General features: G+C 47.5%; 1 protein-coding gene across 1 annotated transcript in view; it reads right to left on the reverse strand.

Annotated features, from left to right (window-relative positions):
* The window catches only part of PDIA5 (protein disulfide isomerase family A member 5), a 91,605-nt gene that overhangs the window by 12,532 nt on the left and 58,117 nt on the right, over nt 1-20,956 (reverse strand). The window contains exons 11-13 of the mRNA XM_059064396.2: nt 19,727-19,863; nt 3,595-3,665; nt 2,898-3,058 (exon numbers count right to left, since the gene is read on the reverse strand). Coding sequence (XP_058920379.1) covers nt 2,898-3,058; nt 3,595-3,665; nt 19,727-19,863 — 369 coding nt within the window. The remainder of the gene's footprint in view (nt 1-2,897; nt 3,059-3,594; nt 3,666-19,726; nt 19,864-20,956) is intronic.

Here is a 20,956-nt window from a genome sequence, read left to right on the forward strand (position 1 = left end):
CACCCCACAGCCACTCTCACCTTTCAGAAGCCCTCCTACCAGAGACCCCTTCCCTACCTTCCCGACAGCCTTCTCTCTTCTTCTGGTTCTATCTCCCTGCAATTCTCATAAGATTTCATCCATCTGCGTGGCTTCCATAATCCCCTAGGCTGAGGATGACTCGAGCCCTGGCCTCTCACCCAAGCCCCCAGTTTCCAGGTGTTTTTCAGGTATTTCCACCTGGAGGTCCTACTGTCACCCCCATCCCAACAACTTAGAACTCTTCCCTCTCCTCCACACTTCACAAAACAGCTTTCTTCCCCAACTTCTTCGTTTTGGTTAATGACACCCCTGCTCTCGTGACCAAGACCGGCCCCTCCTACCTTCCTGTCTTCCCCACTTCTTTGCCCTCCAGGTGCCCTGTCAAACACCCTGGACTCTTCGGCTGACACCAACCTTCTGCTCTGCCCTGTCCCTGCATCCTGCCTCCCCGGGCTGGCCTGCTGGTGGGTACATCTCAGTTACCCAAGTGCAGTCACTTGTGCACAAGCTTGGAAGTGCCATCTGCCTCCCCCGACACTGTCTGCTTGCCCTCCTGCTGGTGACCTCAACCCTTCATCTCAGAGCATCTGCTGTTTATGCTCTGCCTGGAGGATTCCTTCCAAACTCCCCAAAGAACCACTATTTGTCCCTAGGCAAGGCCCTTCACCTCTCTGAACCTAAGTTTCTTCACCAAGGAAATAGGAATAAAAACTCTGGCCTCAGTAGGATCTGAGTATGAAATGGGGCAACAGCTATCAAAGCACGCTGCAAAGGCTGGGAAGGTTCTAGCATTTAGGGGGTGGTGCTGTCAGTTACAGTGCTGCATGAGAGCTGGAATCAATAATAAACACAGCTTCCTCTCTTTGAGTATTTCCACACATCATGCACCGTGCTAAAGCACAATAATCCAATTAATTCTCTGGACAAGTCTATGGGAAAAGTATTGTCTCCACTTCACAGATGGGAAACTGGGGCTTAGCAGCGTCAAGTAAATGGCTTAGGGTCACGATCTGAGTGCAGGGCTCTTAGACTCCACAAAGTCCATGCTCTTACCCTAGTGCTTTTCAGGCGCTCAGCAGTGGTGACTATGAACAGGAAGGACAGAGACCCTCCACGCTCGCTATTTGTGTCCAGGCTTCTGGAGTGGGGATTAGCAACGATTAATGCTCTGGTTCCCCAGCTCTCTAACCACAGTGCAAGCACCAGGGACCTCACCTGAGGCCCCACCCTGCTCAGTCCTTCCCAGTAAACCAGCACTGGCACCAGAGCGAGGCCAGAGAGGCGGGTGTGAAGAGCAACCTGCCTCCCGCACCAAAGGCCTGGAGGAGAGAGCACCTCATCCCTCTTGGAGATGAACCACTGCTCCGTTCTGGTCCCTAAGACAAGGCCTGGCTACTCTTAGAATCTACCCCCAGTGATCAGCAGGAAGCTGAGACCTGGACCCGGCCAGCCCACTCACCTCTTGCCAGGGCCTCTCCTGAACCTAGTGGTTCATCCCATTCCATAAGCTGGCGTTTCTCAAAACCCCATGGCTGAGGGTTTCATTCACATCTCCTGAATCAAAGCTTCAAGGACAGCAGCCCTAGCATCTGTACTTTAAGAAGCGCCTCAACACCTGTAACGCTTACGTCCACCCAGGTTTGAGGACCGATGTCCTAACAAAGTAACTCCTTCTGGATGCTGCTATTTTGCACAGTTCTCGCGTCACTTTGTGACCCTAGAATCTTGGTTCTCACGTGGACATCATTATGCCACGTACCAGGGGCCTCTGCAAAGGCTGGAGTATGTCTTCTTTTACTTCATGTTCCCCCCAGTGCTGAAATAAGGCAGTATTCTCAAATATTCAAGTTATGTGTGGATGCGCGCGCATGCGCCTGTGTGTGTGTGTGTGTGTGTGTGTGTGTGTGTGTGTCTCGGGGGAGGGGTGTGGACTGGAGAAAGCACCTGTGTGGTGGCCCAGTTAGTCCCCTCACAGGAGGGGAAATGCTAAGAACTGCAGGTTCTATGGTCCTTGGATGAGCAATTGCAAGGCTCCTCGTGTTCTCTGGACTTGCAGGCTGTCGTGGGCTGAACTGTGTCCCCCGCCCCAAATTCATATGTTGAAGTCCTAATGCCAACTACCCTAGAATGTGACTGTATTTGGAGATAGGGTCTTTAGAGAGGTAATTAAGTTAAAATTAGGTCATTAGGGTAGACCCTAACCCAACCTCACTGGTGTCCTTTTAAGAAGAGGAGATTAACACAGACACTGAGGGAAGACCATGTGAAAACACAGGGAGAAGATGGACATGGAGAGGCCTCAGAGAAGGCAACCCTCCTGACATCTTATCTTGGACTTCTGGTCTCCAGAATTGTGAAAAAAATAAACTTCTGCTGTTAAGCCACCGGCTCTGTGTTCCCTGTTGTGGCAGCCCTAGCAAACTAATAACCAGGCTGAGGGAGCTCTTCAAACCTTTATTTTCAACCCCAAACCACCACAGGCTGCATTGTGGACACTACTGAACTGGGGCCCCTGTGAGTCCAGCTCTGGATGTGAAGAGCTGTGTGTTTCCTTCGTTCACTCAAAGGGAATGGAATAAAATGTAGATGATGAAACCTGGGGCCAGGACACTGGGGAAGGAGTCCTAAAAATAGAAATACACGGTTTACTGGAGCTGATGAAACCACACCCAGAAAAGGCTACCCGTGACCTGCTGGATGAGTACACGTGATCAGCACACCAGAGGTGGAGTCAGTCTTGGGAAGTCATAGCTGTCTTGGCTCTCAGGCCCTGAGCCAAGGTCAGCAGCTCCTAAGGTTTACTTCATCTCCTCAAGGCCCTCTCCAGTGGCCGATAGCCAGGGACCAAGATGTGCTATCAAGACCAGCAGACTTACTTTTGCATCCACTCAATAAAGCTCTTCTTTGTTCTGAGCGCGGGCACTGCATATTTCTCTCCATCCTTAAAATACTTGAGTGTAGGAAACTCAGAGATGTGGAATCTTTCTGCCAGGGCCTTGTTGACGGTGGCATCAACAGCTGCAAGGACACCAGAGCTCTGGGACGGGGGAGAGGCCAACCATGCATGATAGCCTCAGATGCGGTGCTCGCAGAAGAAGAGCCCGGACGCCAGGTGCCAACCCACCAAGGGCCTGCTGAAACCTCACAGGGCAGGAACTTCATACATCCCGGGAACAACTGGACATGGGCATGTCCATCATTCTCATTTGTGGGCTGAGATGAAGCCTTTTAATCTCCCCCACCAACTAGGCTGTGTAGACTGTGGCTGTTCCCAATCGGCAGGCTCCCACAGAAAAGAGGGAGAAACTTGGGGCTTCACCCCAGAGCCATGACCTGGCAGAGGTCACCTGGAAGGGTACGGGAATGTGACCCTAATCTCTCTGCACCCCTCCATCCCTGGTAGGGGCCCCACCTGTCTGACTAAAACACATCTACACGGGGACACAGAAGTCCCACAGGCCTCCAGGGACCAGGAGAGCTGCTACAGAGCTTGCAGGGGAAAGTCACTGTAATGATTCCTATCACTGACTCTTTAGGAGAGAGTGGTGGAGGAGTTAAGGAAAGGAAGCTTACATCTGCTTCTCCGTGGAGGACTTCTGCTGCATTCTCAAACTCTGGTTTCATTTTCTTACAGTGTCCACACCCTGCAGGAAAAAATCAAGAGAAACCATGTCCATGGCACAGAGCCTCCAGGGATGTCCCCTGCCTCCGTAAGAGAGCTGGGTCCTAGTCCCAGATGCCAGGGATACCCAGGAGAAAAGAAGAACAGCACCAGCTCAGAGAAAAGAAATCTTTTGCCTGATCCACTGGGGGTAGGGGTGTGGGAGGGGCACAAGAGGCAAAAATGAAATAATTACATCAACAATACTGGTGATATGCATATAGGTCCTGTGTGCCAGGCATGGCTCTAAGTGCTTTATACCCTCACGACAGCCCTACAAGGTGTGAACTACATTATCTCCATTTTACAGATGAGAAAACTGAGGCACTGAGAGGGTGGATGACTGCCCAAGGCTACATACACAGCCACAGGTCACAGAGCTGGGCTGAAAACCCAAGCAATCTGGTTGGAGGCCACAGCCACTGGCAGCGTGTGCTTCCCAGCACCATGCTACTGTCACCACTATCATCTTCTCCAGGGCAGAAGGGATTCGGGGCCTTGAACTGGGAATGAGAATTCGCATAAGCAAGAGTATGGGAAAACATCAAGTTCCAATTGTCCCAATAAGGGAAGAGGTATGATATGACAGGCACAGTGATCTGACTTGTCATTCTCAAATAAATGGTATTTTCTTGGGATAAAGACTGCTTTGCCCTCCTCTCCTTACAACACTTGAATGCAGTAATATGTTATGAATAATGACATTTGATACATTAAAAAGGAAGCAAGCACTTTGTGTCGGTGATGACAAGACATTTGTAAATTGCTTTCATTTTAGTAGAAAGAGTACTCTCTGGCATCTACGCTGAAGGGGCTGTGAGGCAAGTAGGACCAGACTGGCTCAGGCTGGAGATGACTCTAAAGGGAAACCTGGCTGGGACTGGGGGGTAGAGGGGCACAGACAAGGCTAAATGGATTGTGGACATGTGACCTGGCCTTCTCATGGGGTGTGCTACTGCTTGGGAGCTTAGAGCATCACAATTCTACTACTGATTATTGGGAAAAAGAAAGACAAGAAAGGAAGACACGTGGAGACCAAGCAACATGCTACTAAAAAACCAACAGGTCAATGAATAAATAAAAGAGGATATCAGAAAATACCTCGAGACAAATGACAATGGAAATACAACTTTCCAAAATCTATGGGATGCAGCTAAGAGGTAGGTTTATAGTGATACAGGTCTTCTTCAAGAAATAAGAAAAAATCTCAAATAAACAACCTAATCTACCATCTAAAGGAGTTAGAAAAAGAAGAACAAGCAAACCCCAAAATCAGCAGAATGAAGGAAATAATAAAGATCAGAGAGGAAATAAATAAAACAGAGACCAAGAAAACAATACAAAAGATCAGTGAACCCAAGAGCTGTTTTTTTGCAAAGATAAACAGAATTGATAAACCTTTAGCCAGGCTCATCAAGGAAAAAAGAGGACCCAAATAAATGAAAGAGGAGAAATAACAACTGATATCAGAGACACAAAAAGTCATAAGAGAATACTACAGTCATCTACCAACAAATTGGACAACCTAGAAGAAATGGACAAATTTCTAGAAACATACAACCTTCCAAGACTGAATCAGGAAGAAATAAGCAATCTGAACAGACTGATCACTAGTAGTGAAGTTGAATTTGTAATAGAATCATACACCATGATCAAGTGGAATTTATTCCAGGGATGCAAGGATGGCTCAGTATCCGCAAATCAATCAACATCATATGACACATTAACAGAAGGAAGGATAAAAATCACATGATCATCTCAATACATGTAGAAAAAGCATTTGACAAAATTCAACATACATTCATGACAAAAAGTCTCATCAAAATTGGTATAGAGGGAACACAGCTCAACATAATAAAGGCCATTCATGACAAACTCACAGCTAACATTATACTCAATGGTGAAATGCTGAAAGCCTTTCTTCTTATTTATTTATTTATTTTTGGCTGTGTTGGGTCTTCGTTGCTGTGCGTGGGCTTTCTCTAGTTGCAGGGAGTGGGGGCTACTCTTTGTTGCAGTGCATGGGCTTCTCATTGTCATGGCTTCTCTTGTTGTGGAGCACAGGCTCTAGGTGCACAGGCTTCAGTAGTTGTGGCACGCAGGTTCAGTAGTTGTGGCTCGTGGAGCTCAGGCTCAGTAGTTGTGGGGCACGGGCTTAGCTACTCCGTGGTATGTGGGATCTTCCTGGGCCAGGGCTTGAACCCGTGTCCCCTACCTTGGCAGGTGGATTCTTAACCACTGCACCACCAGGGAGGCCCTGAAAGCCTTTCTTCTAAAATTAGGAACAAGACAAGGATGCCCACTCTTGCCCTTTTCATTCAACATAGTATTGAAAGTCCTAGCCACAGCAATCAGACAAGAGAAAGAAATAAAAGGCATCGCATCCAAATTGGAAAGGAAATAAAATTGTTACTATTTTCAGATGACATGATACTATATATAGAAAACACAAACACCTCCACCAAAAAGCTATTAGAACTAATAAATGAATTCAGTAAAGTTGCAGGATAGAAGCTTAATATACAGAAATCTGTTGTTTTCTTTTCTTTCTTTTTTTTTTTTTTTGTGGTACGCGGGCTTCTCACTGTTGTGGCCTCTCCCATTGCGGAGCACAGGCTCCAGACACGCAGGCTCAGTGGCCATGGCTCACGGGCCTAGCAGCTCCGCGGCATGTGGGATCTTCCCGGACCAGGGCACAAACCCGCGTCCCCTGCATTGGCAGGCAGACTCTCAACCACTGAGCCACCAGAGAAGCCCTGTTGTTTTCTTTACACTAATAATGAACTCTTAGAAAAAGAAAGCAAGAAAACAATCCTGTTTAAAAACTGCATCAAAAAGGAAAAAATACCTAGGAATAAACTTAACAAAGGAGGTGAAAGACCTATATTCTGAAAACTATAAAACAATGATAAAGGAAACTGAAGATGATACAGAGAAATGAAAGATAACCTGTGCTCATGGATTGGAAGAATTAATATTGTTAAAGTGTCCATACTGGAACTTCCCTGGTGGCGCAGAGGTTAAGAATCTGCCTGCCAGTGCAGGGGACAGGGGTTTGAGCCCTGGTCTGGGAAGATCCCACATGCCATGGAGCAACTAAGCCCATGCGCTACAACCACTGAGCCTACACTCTAGAGCCTGCAAGCTACAACTACTGAGCCTGCATGCCACAACTACTGAAGCCTGTGCACCTAGAGCCCGTGCTTCACAACAAGAGAAGCCACCGCAATGAGAAGCCCTCCTCACCGCAATGAAGAGCAGCCCCCACTCGCCGCAACTAGAGAAAGCCTGCGCGCAACAGCAAAGACCCAACGCAGCCAAAGATAAATAAATAAAAAAATTTTTTTAAAGTCCATACTATCCAAAGCAATCTATACAGATTTAATACAATCCCCATCAAAATACCCATGACATTTTTCACAGAGCTAGAATAAATAATCATAAAATTTAAATGGAACCACAAAAGACCCTGAATTGCCAAAGTAATCTTGAGAATAAAGAACAAAGCAGCTGGAGGTATCACTCTCTCTGACTTCAGACTATACTACAAACCTACAGTAATCAAAACAGTATGGTACTAGCACAAAAACAGACAAAATGGATCAATGGAACAGAACAGAGAGCCAGAAATAAACCCACACACTTATGGTCAATTAATCTATGACAAAGGAGGCAAAATATACAAAGAAGAAAAGATAGTCTCTTCAAGCAGTGGTGCAGTGGTTGGGAGTCTGCCTGCAAATGCAGGGGACAAGGGTTCATGCCTTGGTCCGGGAAGATCCCACATGCCACGGAGCAGCTAGGCCCGTGAGCCATGGCCTCTGAGCCTGCGTGTCCGGAGCCTGTGCTCCGCAACGGGACAGGCCACAACAGTGAAAGGCCCGCGTAAAAAAAAAAATTAAAAAAAAAAAAAAAAATTACATTTTCTCACACATATATGAAAATAAACTCAAAACAGATTCAAGATCTAAATGTAAAACCTGAAATTGTAAAACTCCTAGAAGCGAACAGAAGCAGAACACTGACAAATTGTAGCAAAATTTGTTTGGATCTGTCTCCTAAGGCAAAAGAAACAAAAGCAAAAATAATCAAATGGGACCTAAGTAAACTTAAAAGCTTTTGTACAGTAAAGGAAACCACTGACAAAATGAAGACATCCTACTGAATAGGAGAAAATATTTGCAAATGTTATGACTTGAATATCCAAAATACATAAACAGTTCATACAACTCAATATAAAAAAAAAAACCCCAAAAAACCCTAACAAAAAAACAACCTGATTAAAAAACAGGCAAAAGACCTAAACAGACATTTTCCCAAAGACATTGCTAATCATCAGAGAAATGCAAATCAAAACCACAGTGAGTTATCACCTCACACCCTTCAGAATAGCTCTCATCAAAGTCTACAAATAACAAATGTTGACAAGGATGTGGAGAAAAGGAAAACCTGATACACTGTTGGTGGGAATGTAAATCCGTGCAGCCACTATGGAAAACAGTATGGAGGTTCCTCAAAAAACTAAAAATAGAATTACCATATGACCCAGAAATTCCAATCCTGGGTATATATTTGAAAGAAACAAAAACACTAATTTGAAAGGATACATGCACCCCAATGTTCATAGAAGCATTATTTACAATTGCCAAGATACAGAAGCAACCTAAGTGTCCATGAACAGATGAATGGATAAAAAAGATAGATACATATATACAATGGTACATTACCCCGCCATAAAAAATAATAAAATTCTGCCATTTGTAACAACGTGGATGGACCTAGAGGGTATTAAGCTTAGCGAAATAAGTCAGACAGAGACAGACAAATACTCTATGTTATCACTTACATGTGGAATCTAAAAGAATAAAACAATCAAATGTATATAACAAAACAGTAACAGACTCACAGATATAGAGCACAAACTGGTGGTTACCAGTGGGGAGAGCGAAGGGGGAAGGAGCAAGACAGAGGTATGGGATGAAGAGATACAAAATGCTATGTATATAATAAATAAGCACTATGCATATAATAAATAAGCAAAAAGGATACAGCACAGGGAAATATAGCCATTGTTTTGTAATAGCTTTAAATGGAGTACAATCTATAAAAATATTGAATCACTATGTTATATACCTGAAACTAATATAATATTGTAAATCAACTATACTTTAATTTAAAAAAAAAAAGAATCTGGACCAAAAAGAGAAAGAAACAAAGGAATGAAGACAGACACACACCAGTATTATCAGAGAAGACCTCCCACACCCTCCAGGAGCCATTGAGCCATGTAAACAGCTTTCCTGCCTCCATCTGAGCACTTGGCTGAGACAAAAGTTCCTCTCTCCTCCAAGGTCATTCTTGCAGAGCTCAGCTCCACATGGCACTGAGACACAAACAGGTCCGTTCCATTCCTGCCTGTTCCAACTTCCTTAGTCCATTCTCAACTTGTTCCTCCCAGGGACAGGGGGCACCACAGTGGCTACCCTAACTGTACCCCCTCAACACACACAACACACACGCTGATAACAGAAAACCCAGGCCAGTGTTGTCAAGACCTCCTCTGGACAGGGTGCTCTGGGGGAGCCATGAGATGACTCAGTGGAGGAAACTCACTGATGGAATCCAGCCCAGGGAGTGGCTATAATTCTCAGCCGTACCAACATGTTGGTCCTTCTCAAATGGGCCCAAGCAAGGGGGAGGGACACCTGTGGGCTCACGGTCTGACTAGAGCCCACTTGGGACCCCCATGAACCATACAGGTATCTAAGTCATCATGATATTAAAATGTAAGAACATTATTTTCCAGAAATGAACACTTAGTGTTATCACAACCCATTTGCACTTTCTAAACGACTGAGTTACAAAAGCATTTTTTGTTTTGTTTTGGTAAATTGTTTGGAACTGAAAATGTGATTTCCCCACATAACCAATCTTATACACAGATTCTATGCAGAGTCTCTAGAGTGACCACAAAAGCCCATTTAACAGGATGTACCTGAAGCATGTAGAGCACGCAGTGCTATTTCTAGTTCACTGAGCTGTGCCCCAGATGGAAAGCACAGAGACCATGGTCCAGCTCGGGACTCCCAGCGGGCCTCTCTCCCTGCAGGCAGCAGCCGTCCACAACAGCAAAAGGGAGAGCATCCTCCTCAGCTCAGGGCAGACTCTGGGCTTTTCTGGGTCACTGACATTGTTGAGAATTTAAGCTTCTCCCCCACTTCTCCCGTACTGATGCATATATCTTCTATACTTATGAATAACTTCAGAGGGCTCCGAATGCCCTGACCGGTTCATAGACCCCTGGTTAAGAGGCCAAGGCAACGAAGGGCTGACTGCGAGGCAGTCACTTTCCCGGCGGGGGCGCTGTAGAAGAACAACGAGCTGACCCCACAGGTGTCCAGGCTCAGGTATCCTTCCACGAAGATCCGCACGTCTGGAGTAAATTGGATATCCTAAGGAGGATTCTACTGACTTAACATGACATATATTAAGACTTAGACTTTTTTTTTTTTTTTTTGATTCTCACTAAAATAAAAAGAAATCACTCTTTGGGGCTTACAGTCAGGAGGCTCTACAACTCTCAAAGGAACCCCCAGGCCTGCCTCCAGGCTGACCGCTCCCTGCCCCGAGGTGACCTCCCCCTGCATGAAGAGACACGGAGGAAAGGAAGCTCAGAGGCTCTCCTGCTGATGGAGGGTCTGTCACGCAAGAGTTCGGTCTCCCCTGGAGAGAAGGAAGTGAGCGGCCTGAGTGAGAGCCACTCAGCCCAGCAGAGCACGAGGGAGGACGCCCGGGCAGGCCTCAGGAGACCCGGGCTTCAGGCTCCAAGTGGTCTCCATGGCAGGCGGGAGGGGCAGGAAGGGGATGCTCCCCTGACCACCCTCTCCTCTACCACGTTATGATTGGTGCTGTCAGGCCAGTGCTAGCAGGCCCCATGGTCAAGGTGGGTGGTGGGACTGGGTGGGAGTGGGGGGAAAGAAGACAAAAAAAAAAGACAAACCCACTCATAGAAAAACCACTGTTTCTTTCCAAAATGTCCCAGTCAATGAGGCAGGACCCCTGAAGATGAGAGAGTTCACCTTCATACCTTTGCCAGGCTCAGCCCTTTGATGTCACTGCCCGTTGGGGAAGCAAATAGACTCCACATCGCCTGCCAGCTTCTATCAGTGGCGGACCAGAGATGGACTCTTAAGACAGAGAATTGGCTCACTGCGAAGAAGAGCTATGATGGACCCACGATGTCTGCACTGGACACAGGAGGGGCGGCGGGAGGACATGCCAGGAGGCGCCAGATTCTTTGGCTTGTACTCACAGCTCTCTCCTGAACCTCTGGCCCCATCTCCCAGGACTCTGCCAAGTAATAAAAGCACTCGCTCTCTGCACTGGCCTTCCACACACTATCTCAGCAGCACCACGAGACACGGCAGGGATAATCAGAAATGACGGCTCTTGGAGATTGTTAAACAAGATGGGATTAGAAGGTGGATCTTCTGGCTGGAGCTGTGACCACATGAGCTGACCTTTTCCTTGAAGTTCTGTCCCCCAGCACCCAGCTCACTTCCTCACAGCCCCTGCCCTGATGGATGAGACCTCTCCATGCAGAGTGTCCATCTAGGCTCTGGCCCCTACTTTGAGTCTCCAGTTCACTCCAGCCCCACCGAACCACCTATTTCTCTTCTACTCACAAAAGACATCGTATTCATATCCTCCTATGGCATTTCATTTTGTAGTGCCCTGTGAATATTATGTTACTGTCTCTTGGTATTTAGGGGCAGCCAGGGCATCTTTTCAAGTCATAAATCATATCACATTCCCTTGGTCAAAACTCTCCAATGGCTCCCATCACAAGTGGATCGAAATCCAAACTCCTTCTCACAGCCACAAGTCCCACACCATCGGACTTTCCTACCCTCCAACCCCAAATCAGGCCATCTCCCTCCTGTCCTCTACTCTGCAGCCTGTGGCCTCTTTCTGCTTTCCTATCTCACCAAGCTCATTTCTACCCCCATGGCTCTTATCGGGCTGTTTGCCTGGAACATGATCTTCCCTCAGGTCTCTGCGTGGCTGATCACTTCACATCATGCAGGCTTTAGTTCAAATTTCTCTTCTTCAGAGAAATTCCCTGACCACCTGACCACCTAACCCCAAGAAGCCTCAACCCATCACACTCACTTCCAATAGCCTGCTTATTTCCTTGACTGTACTCAAAACAGCTGGAGTAAATCTGCTTACTTGAAACTTCCAATCCCCCAAGTGAATGTAAGCTCTCTACAGGCTTGGATGTCCGTCTCACTCACCACTGAGGATGGCATCCCACACACTTTGTGAATGAATGAACCTCATGGCTGTGTTGTTCAGGTTATATCTGTGCACACAAAGTTTAACTGAACTAAATCCTTTTGGGGCAAAAGTCACATCAAATAGTTGCTAGTTTAACTAAACACCTCTACTTAGTAAAACTAGCAGCCAAGCCAGTTACTATGTGCATACCCTCCTCCCCACACCACCATTTATACACTTCCCCGGCTCCTTACTAGGTCTGGAAAACATCTTTGGAAATCTCCAACATCTCTGGATGTTGTTCTGAAGTTACCATACATTCCCAAGAGTTCTCCTGATAGCGTTATGGTTTTCACTACTAACATCAATTCCCTCTGCTCCCTAGACAAGACACTAAGGCTAAGCAATAAACCTCTGTAAACAGAGTTCATGACGAGGAGACCAGCCAGGCCCCAAGGAGGAGAGAGGTCTGGCGGAGCAAACGTCTCCCTCGCTGGCACCCGCCTGTCCTGGGGAAGTGTGGGACATGAGCAGTGACTGCCTTGACCCCAGCCTCTGGGCCTGGCCTTCAGGCTGTCCTGGCAGTGTGGGCTGCAGGAGAGCCAGAGGAGAGCCAAGCAGGAGCAGGACTCCAGCCCACTGCGTTTTACTGTCCTGATTGTGATTTAATGGGCCATTAAGTTTTACTGCCGATCTTCCTTGTTGGGTTTTTATCAGCTGTGTAAGTGCACTTACACTGACTTTCATGACCTGGCAAAGAGGCTACCAGTCAGTTCCTTGACCACACTCTTTTCTGGCTGTGGGAATGTTGGCCTCCTGTCAATCCCAAACCTTCAGATTCCTCTGGATTCCGTTAACTTCAGCTACACCTATGATTTTATTGCAGGCCAGCTATGGAGAGACTCTCCTGGCTCTTGGAACCAGAATTTTCCAGGAGACCAGATGACTTTGGAAAGCTCCCTAGTACCTGGTTCTCAAGAGGAGCCTGGATTTTCCTACCCACATTCCTGCTTCCTTGCCTGGACCTTGGCTTGGGCATGCCAGGGAGGTGGGGCTCCTATAGATGCTAGCAGAAGCAATGATGCTGTAACATTGTGATGGGCCCCCCCAGAAACCTCTGGGCTCTTTCAAGGCTTCCCGCTGTATATACACCAAAGCTGACTTGTAGACACTCAGACACTCTGGGGCAGACACACACTGATGTGTGTCATCTACCACGCAGCCCTCTTCCTGCACAAACACAAAGTTGGGATTTTTTTCCTTCCTTTACGTTAGTGTAAAATGTAGATAACAAGCTTTAAAATTTTTTCTTCCAGGCTTCTATCCTAAGGAAATAATCTGACGTGTGGACAAATATTTATGCATGAAATGCTCTCTGCAGCCTGATTTATAGTGAGGAAATACAGTAAACAACTCAAACCTTCAACATTATGGGGCTGGTTAGGTAATTTATGGTGCCATTATATAATGGAATATTATGTGACCACCAAAAGTATGTACAAATAAGCATTTTTAATAACATAAGAAACTACTTACAAGATAATGTTAAGAAAAATGTAAAGGAAAAAGCAAGGAAAAAAGAACTTAACGAATGAAATGAATTCCCTTCCTCCCACGTGGCACAACAAACAAATGAAAAATCCAGATGAATTAAACAAAATGAGAAAAACAAAAATATTATCACAAAATGCAGGGCACTATTTTTATATCCCGGATGCCAGGATGGGAAAAGGCAGGCTTGCAGAGGGCTTGGTGATGAGGCTGTGGCCTCTAGAACTTGGGTTTTAATCCTGGCTCTACTTTTTTGGCTATGTGACCTTTCACAACCTTCTCAACCTCTTGGTGCCTCCCTTTCCTAACCTGTAAAATGGGGACAATCACGATATCCACTTCACAGGATTTGCTGTGAAGATTAGACGAGTTAATATATGGAAAGTGCTCCAAACGATGCCTGATCCACAGCAAGTGCTCAGTAAACATTCTAGCTTTTATTTGACTATAAAAATGTAGTGCTTTTTTTTTTAAGGTTTTTTTTTTTTTTTTTGATGTGGACCATTTTTAAAGTCTTTATTGAATTTGTTACAATATTGCTTCAGTTTTATGTTTTTGGTTTTTTGGCCACGAGGCACATGGGATCTTAGCTCCCCGACCAGGGCTCGAACCCGCACACCCCTGCATTGGAAGGTGAAGTCTCAACCACTGGACCACCAGGGAAGTCCCGAAAATGTAATGTTTTTGTACACTGAAAGGCAGCATAAAGAAAGTTAAAGTAAGCAACAGACTAACAGAGAACATCTGGAACACAGAAAATAGATAAAGATTAATATCCATAAGTATGAAACTCTAGGTCAAGAAGAAAAAGACAACCCAGTAGAAAAACCGGCAAAGGGAATGAACAGGTGGTTCACAGAAGAAACATGTAAGGCTGATTACCACATGAAGAGATGCTCACCTCCCCTGGAAGGAGCTGTGGACAAGTTGCCCCTTTGCCCTTTTTAGCAGGAATGTAGACAGCTGATAGCATCCACGACTGGCGGGGATGCAGGTTCCACCATCACTGCCAGGTGTGGTGAGCCCTTTCTGGAAGGAAGTTGGCAGGTATCTATCAAGGCTCAAGCACACTTACCCCAGGGTCCAACACCTTCCCTTCTGGGAGTCTAACATGCCTAAACATTTAGACACGCTCCCAAATACATATGTTTACAAATGTTCACTGCATTGTTTGAACAAAGACTGGAAATAGATGTCTATGACAGGGATGGTTTAAAATCTATGGCATATGTAAACTATAAAATACTATTTGTTAGTTTAAAAGATTGACACAGATGTATATGCTAATATCTACATTTACACAAAATTATCTTTAAGACCTACTTACTGGTAAGTGAAAAAAAATGCAAATCACAGAAAAATGGATAAGAAATGATCCCTGTTGTTTAGGTCGAAGCACAGGAGGAGAAGGATAACCAACTGTCAGCACTGGTCAAACCTGGGAAGGGAGACCGGGTGCGGAGGGGACTTTCACTCTTTACACCATATTCTTATGCATCCCTTGAACCTTGCACTGCCAATAACAGGAGTGTTGTTAATACTGTTCTTAAATTATTTGTGTAATTAAAAAATAAAAGTGGTAGCACAAAGGAGTTTGACAGCAAGATGGTTACACAAATCTACACGTGTTAGGAAAACAAATCAATTTAACTTTATGGTAATTAAAAAAAATAAAAGTTAAAAACGAGGGAATAATAAAAGAAAATGCCACTAGAAAGAATGATGACAAAAAATGGAAAGTGGTTCCTACCTATGGTATTATAGGTAGTTTTTTCCTTAATCATTTATATTTCTCTGTACTGTCTACATTTTCTACAGAGATCACAAATTACTTGGAAATAAGACATAAATGAAGTAAGAAGCAGAAATTCTGGAGTCTGACAGGGACCTGCTGCCGAATCCAGAGAGGCAGCCCAGCCCTGGAAGGCAGGCCAGGCCCTGTGGCCTCCAGCACACACCTGCTGCTGGGAGTTATGGCAAAGGAAACATCTCATCCCAGGGGGCCCGTTGCCAAGGAAAGGGGCAGAGCTGTGGACGGGACGCTGTAGCCCTGGGGACGGGGCAGCAGGGGTGCCCTGGTGCCCCAGCAGCAGCTTCTTCTTAGGCCCCTGTCTGCCCCATCAGCACCCGCATGGGAGAGACAGGCTGCTCCTCAGGGTCCCCCTTCCTGGGAGCCCCACTTTGTCCCTTCTTCCTCCCCACGCGAGTGACACTCACTCGGGGGTGGGGTCATTACAGCATCATGTCCTTCTGGGCCTAACACAGGGCTGCAGGTACACGGAGAGGGAGGAGCAGGTAGACATTACTGCAGCAAAACGGACAGTGACAAGAGAAGACAAGTTAACGATGTACAGTGACTCCTCTCGTTCAGAACGCTGCGGAAAGAAACAAAAGTCACCACGGGGCGGTGGCCGCTGGTGTCCTGCTGCCTCACCCTCTTCGGACACCACTTGGTGCTCTGTGGGATCAGGGGGCCAGGCCTGGGGCCGCGGCCTCCCCCATCCACTCAGGGCCCCGCGCCGAGGGCCAGATGGACAGCAGAAGGGCCCGGGCTCTGTCCTCGCACCGCATGGTGCTCACGCCCCTCTAGGAGGCCACTGCTCACATCACACTGTCCTTCCCAGAAGGCCCAGGGTGTTGGACAGTGGGCTCTGGAGGGCACACCTGCCTGCGAATCTCGGCTCCCCCTGATCCCTTGGTGTGAGCAGGGCCGGGACTGGAGCTCACGTACGTGGAGGGCCCCGCACAGTGCTGGGGGGCTGAGCTTATCTGTCCAATGACAACTCAGGCACCAGGAGTACAGGCTGCAGAAGAATCTGTGTGGGGTTTCTAAGGGACTCCAGCTGGGAGGGGAGGGGAGGAAAGGCTGAGATGGGAATTGAAGTGGCAGGAAAGCTGGAAAAGAAGGTAAAGAAGCAGGGGGCCAACCGAGATGTTTACTAATACGCAACAACCAGTGGCCCAGGTGCCTTTCCTGCCAAGAACCGAGGAGTGTGGCTCCTCCGAAGGCACCCAAAGAAGGTTCCAGGCAAGTGGGACCCGGAAAGAAACGAACACTGAGCACTTCCTCTATACAGAAATAACACTGCAAAGGGAGACCATGGCTCTTTCTGGGAGTCTGTATCAGGAATAATGTTAATCCTCTTCTCTATAATTTCCAATATTATCCCTTTATAAAACATACATGCACTCCTTTTTAATTATCAAAAAGTTATCAAGATAAATTCAGCCTTTTAGTTTGAGCTCCACTATTTCAGTCTGTGGGGATCTTTTAAAATCTTAATACAATTGTTCGATATTTTAACTAGCTTCCTTTTTCCAACTCTAACCCTTGCAGATTTGAAAGTTTGCCTTGCTTTTTATAGTTTCAACAGAACTGCTTATAAAAAAAACAAGTACCACCCTCCAGACAGAACCAGACTCACAGTCACAGAGCACCAAGGGGATGGTCCCCTCATGGTGGCCTCATCCTGCCCGGTTCTCCCTACTGCACTTAGGAAAACAACAACTCATTTTTGATCAAAGAAAGACACACTAATTCATCAACTTAGCAATCCTATCCCAAGAAACAAACCAAGCACATGTGGCAATCCTTAGTAGAATCTATGGTCTTCTTTGTTGATAGACCCCAACTTGTTTTCCTAGGTCTCCAAAATGGTCTGTTTCTTAACCACTGCCTATTTGGTCTGGGATCGGCACCTGTAACACTGTAATTTCCGGAATTCACATTTTATTAGCTTGGGAAACATGAGCCAGCACTGCCAGTCTCTGGCCTCCTGACATTTGTCCTTTTCTCTAGGTCCCTCAAACACCACAAAAGTGGTTTTCTGATCAGTGTGGGCTCTCGGGAACACTCTGGCACAAGATGCCCAGCTAGGCAGCTAAGAGGGCCCTGCTGTCAGTTCACCCCTCCTGGGCTCAGATTCCTCTCTAAACCATGTACAGTCCATCCCTTCTAAAGCCCACACTCCTAGATAAAGGAGGAGGACTGTGTAGAGAGATTATTTAATGCAAAGCCACTCCCATCGGATGGGAATTTAAACAGGCAGTTCTTCAGGGAGCTTCACCTTGGGCTTTTGCCCTCATCTCTCTGACTCTGCCAATCCAACAGAAATAAATACACACACACCACACACCACCCACCCTCACACACACACACAGAGGCAAAGCCGGGGGGCTGACAGACACCTCATCAGAGAATGCAGGGTCCCTAACAGGCAGACACCCACCAATAGAAGGCTCAGATATTTCCATTTCTTAAATTTGAATCGGAACCCACTCAACAAGGGTAGTGTATTCATTAACGATGACTAATGGTGACAACAAAAGCTGCCATCTGGTTTCTACATTAAGCCCTTATTCTATACCCATAGGTGACTTGGACTGGGGGAGTGATGATCATTCTGGTTCAGAGAGCGAGGAAGGTGCATTATAAGGGGAGGGGGCAGGGAAGAACTCTATAGCCAGGCTCTGGGGCCCAGACCCTGCAAGCATCAGGTACTACAATGGATTGTTTACAACCTAAGAGTACAAGAAAGAACACAGACCAAAATTTTTGCGGGTCTGCAATCAGGGTTCTATAAAGAAAGGGCTTAATAAACAATCATTAAACAACCCCTATCTATCAGGTGCATGTTGTTAGGATTCATCAAAGGGGATACGTACTCTTCATGCTGTGATGCATAAACCACAAAGCACTGCTCAAACCACTCTGCGCTCTTCCAGGAGCCAGACGGCTCTCTCAACAGAGACTGGAAGCACTGACACACAGGGGGGAAGTTCCCATTGGGGAACTGAAAACAGTGACCTGGTATCTGCTTCTACTGCTGGGACGGGGATGCAGGCAGGGTGAGTTCAGCTCTGGATGCAGCATGATTCCCTGCAAGACTTGCTTCCATCAGCAACCCTGAGACTGGCCGGGAGAGCACAGCTCAGCAGGGAGAGCACTGCAGTGCTGCCTGGCAGGCATTCATCAGGTACCTTCAACCACAGGGATGCCCTCACTGAGCCCTTGCAGGGCTGGGCGTGATGTGCTCCTAAGGCCCTCTCTGTCATTGCCCCTAATTAGGAGGCCCTTTGAAACTTTGTGTTTTGGGGTTTTTTTTTTTGTTTGCGGGGGGGGGGGGGTCATTTTTCTAGAAATTCAGAAGAAGAAAGGCCAAAAATAATTTTCCTTTGGATTCTCTTAAGAATTTGGCACTTATAAGAAAGGAGGACTTGGGGAAATCCCCAGTAGTGGTCTGTATATGAACAGTTTCTGATTAACCAAACCCATGTGATACTACAGGGGAAGCAGAAGACGAGAAGGCCAGGGCTCAGCAGTACAGGACTCACAGAGCAGTGCCATTTCTCCGTGCAATAGTCTCCTTGTCTGTAAAGTGGGGCTAATCATATTCGCTTTGCAGCACTGTGGGTAAGATAAAAGGACATGACCCTGCGGGCGGCCACTTGGCCACTGTAAAGCAATACACAACGAATAGCGTAAGGATCTCTGTGACAAAGATGATTAATAAAGTATTCTCTCACTAAAGATGCCTCTGTGGACTGGGCAGTTATGACACTGATCCATGAAGTAGTTCTTTTTGCTTTTCCTCCCTCTTGCCCGCCATCACTGGGCCCAAGAGCTGGCAAGAAGCTATGAGAGAGGAGCACCCCCCACACATGCACTCTGTCCCAGGGTGCTGGGGACCCACCCTCTTCACCCATTAGGATGGGCCCACCTTTCCCAGGAGCTGCTCCCTGGAACTCTGTGCCCAGGGGCTGTCATCCTCTTGCTCACCTTTCCGGAAGCAGCCTTCTCCCTCTCAGAAACAAATGACAATCAATTTTCCATTCTCCACGGGAATGGGGAGGACACTGGCCTAGAAAACTCCTGAGCTACAGGGCTTTTCAGCCAATACTGCAAACACATTTTACAGCATTCACATGTTTTCCTTCCTTGATCCACAAAGGCTGCTTCAGGCTGTGACGGACGCCAGCTGAAGCAGAAAGAAGCTGTTCTAGATGCTGCGGGGTCTGAGGCTCCAGCCCTGGCCTCACTGTGCCCTTGCGACTACTGGGCAAGATTCGGGCCCTCTTGGGGCCTCAGTTTCCCCACCTGTAAGCTGAGGGATGACTGCCGTCCTAGGTAATATCTAAAGGCTCAGAGCAGCGCCCGCCCTGCAGTGCCCGAGGGAGGGAGGCTGTGGCAGAGAGGAGCAAGGTTCCACTCACATGGGGCGTGGAACAGGACGAGCACAGAGGAGTGTTCCTTCACAAACTGGTCAAAGTCTTCATCGGTCAGGTGATAAACGGAGCCGCCCTCATCTGCCCAGGGAGTCTCGGGGACCTGGGGCTGTGGCGGCTGTGGACTGGAAGACCAAAAACAGGCAGAGCTCAGAGCACGCGCCAGGGCCCGCGCAGCCCTTACCCCCAGCGGCTCGCACGGCCTGCTTCAGGGGCGCACCGCGACCCCCCGGAGGAGTGGAGCAGGACTCCTCGGCCCTGCCCACCTCCACTGTCCCCTCAGAGCCCAGAGGTGCTCAGCTGATAGCCTGTGGCAAACAGTGGCTTCAGCTGCAGCTCTCTGGGCAGATCAAGAAACCTCACCTCCTCCCTAGAATCAGGGGCGTTCGTTAGTATCTCAAGCTCTTTCAAACTTTCAGCCAACTGGCAAGAAAAAACAGCAACAGCAAAGAGTGACCTTTGGCAAAGTTAACCGTTGTGCTGCGTGGTGCCCACAGGGTGGGGAGCGGGAGTTAGAGGGGAGGGGTGGTGGTGAGGAGGAAAGGCAGAGGCCAGGTGTCTGAGAAAGACCAAATACCCGGGAAGGGCTGGGGGCCGGGGCGTTCACCGACCAGGGTGGGAGGAGGGTCGTAATGAGGAAGAGTGGGGCCCAGGGGAACAAGGCACCCTAACTATGACGGCGTCCAGGCTACATCACGAACCCTTCCTAGAGACTGGAACAAAGTTATCTGGTTCTCCAGAGGCAGAATGCTAGAGCAGAAAGGGCCAGGCTCAGAGGTCAGTCCAAATCCACGCTCTGCCACGAGCTGCAAAACCTCAGGCTGGTGCTTAACCTCCCTGGAGCCTGCCTCCACCTGGGACAGCCATGTGCTGACATCTATGTCACCAGCTGTTGTGACAGGGGAGGCTCACAGCTGCCCTCTCTTGCTCCAAAGTTGAGGATAAGGCTGCTAGTGACACAAACTCCCTGATGCTTTATGAACACCTTTGCCAGAGCACCTTAATCGCTACTTTGGAAAAACGCTTTAGGATGTCAAATGTGAAGAGACAACCATTGTTTCCTGCCTTTGAGAGCTTACAGTAGAAAAAAAGTGTAAAGTTCCAGCAGCTAGGGCTGAGAATTCATGAGACCAATGTTGCCCATGCAATGGAATCTGCAACCCTCCCATGCAGTTGACACAGTGGACCCTGCCAGCCCCACCCCAAGGCAGAGCCTGG

The sequence above is a fragment of the Kogia breviceps genome, chromosome 5 (assembly GCF_026419965.1).
Source record: "Kogia breviceps isolate mKogBre1 chromosome 5, mKogBre1 haplotype 1, whole genome shotgun sequence".
Classification (NCBI taxonomy): Eukaryota; Metazoa; Chordata; class Mammalia; order Artiodactyla; family Physeteridae; genus Kogia; species Kogia breviceps.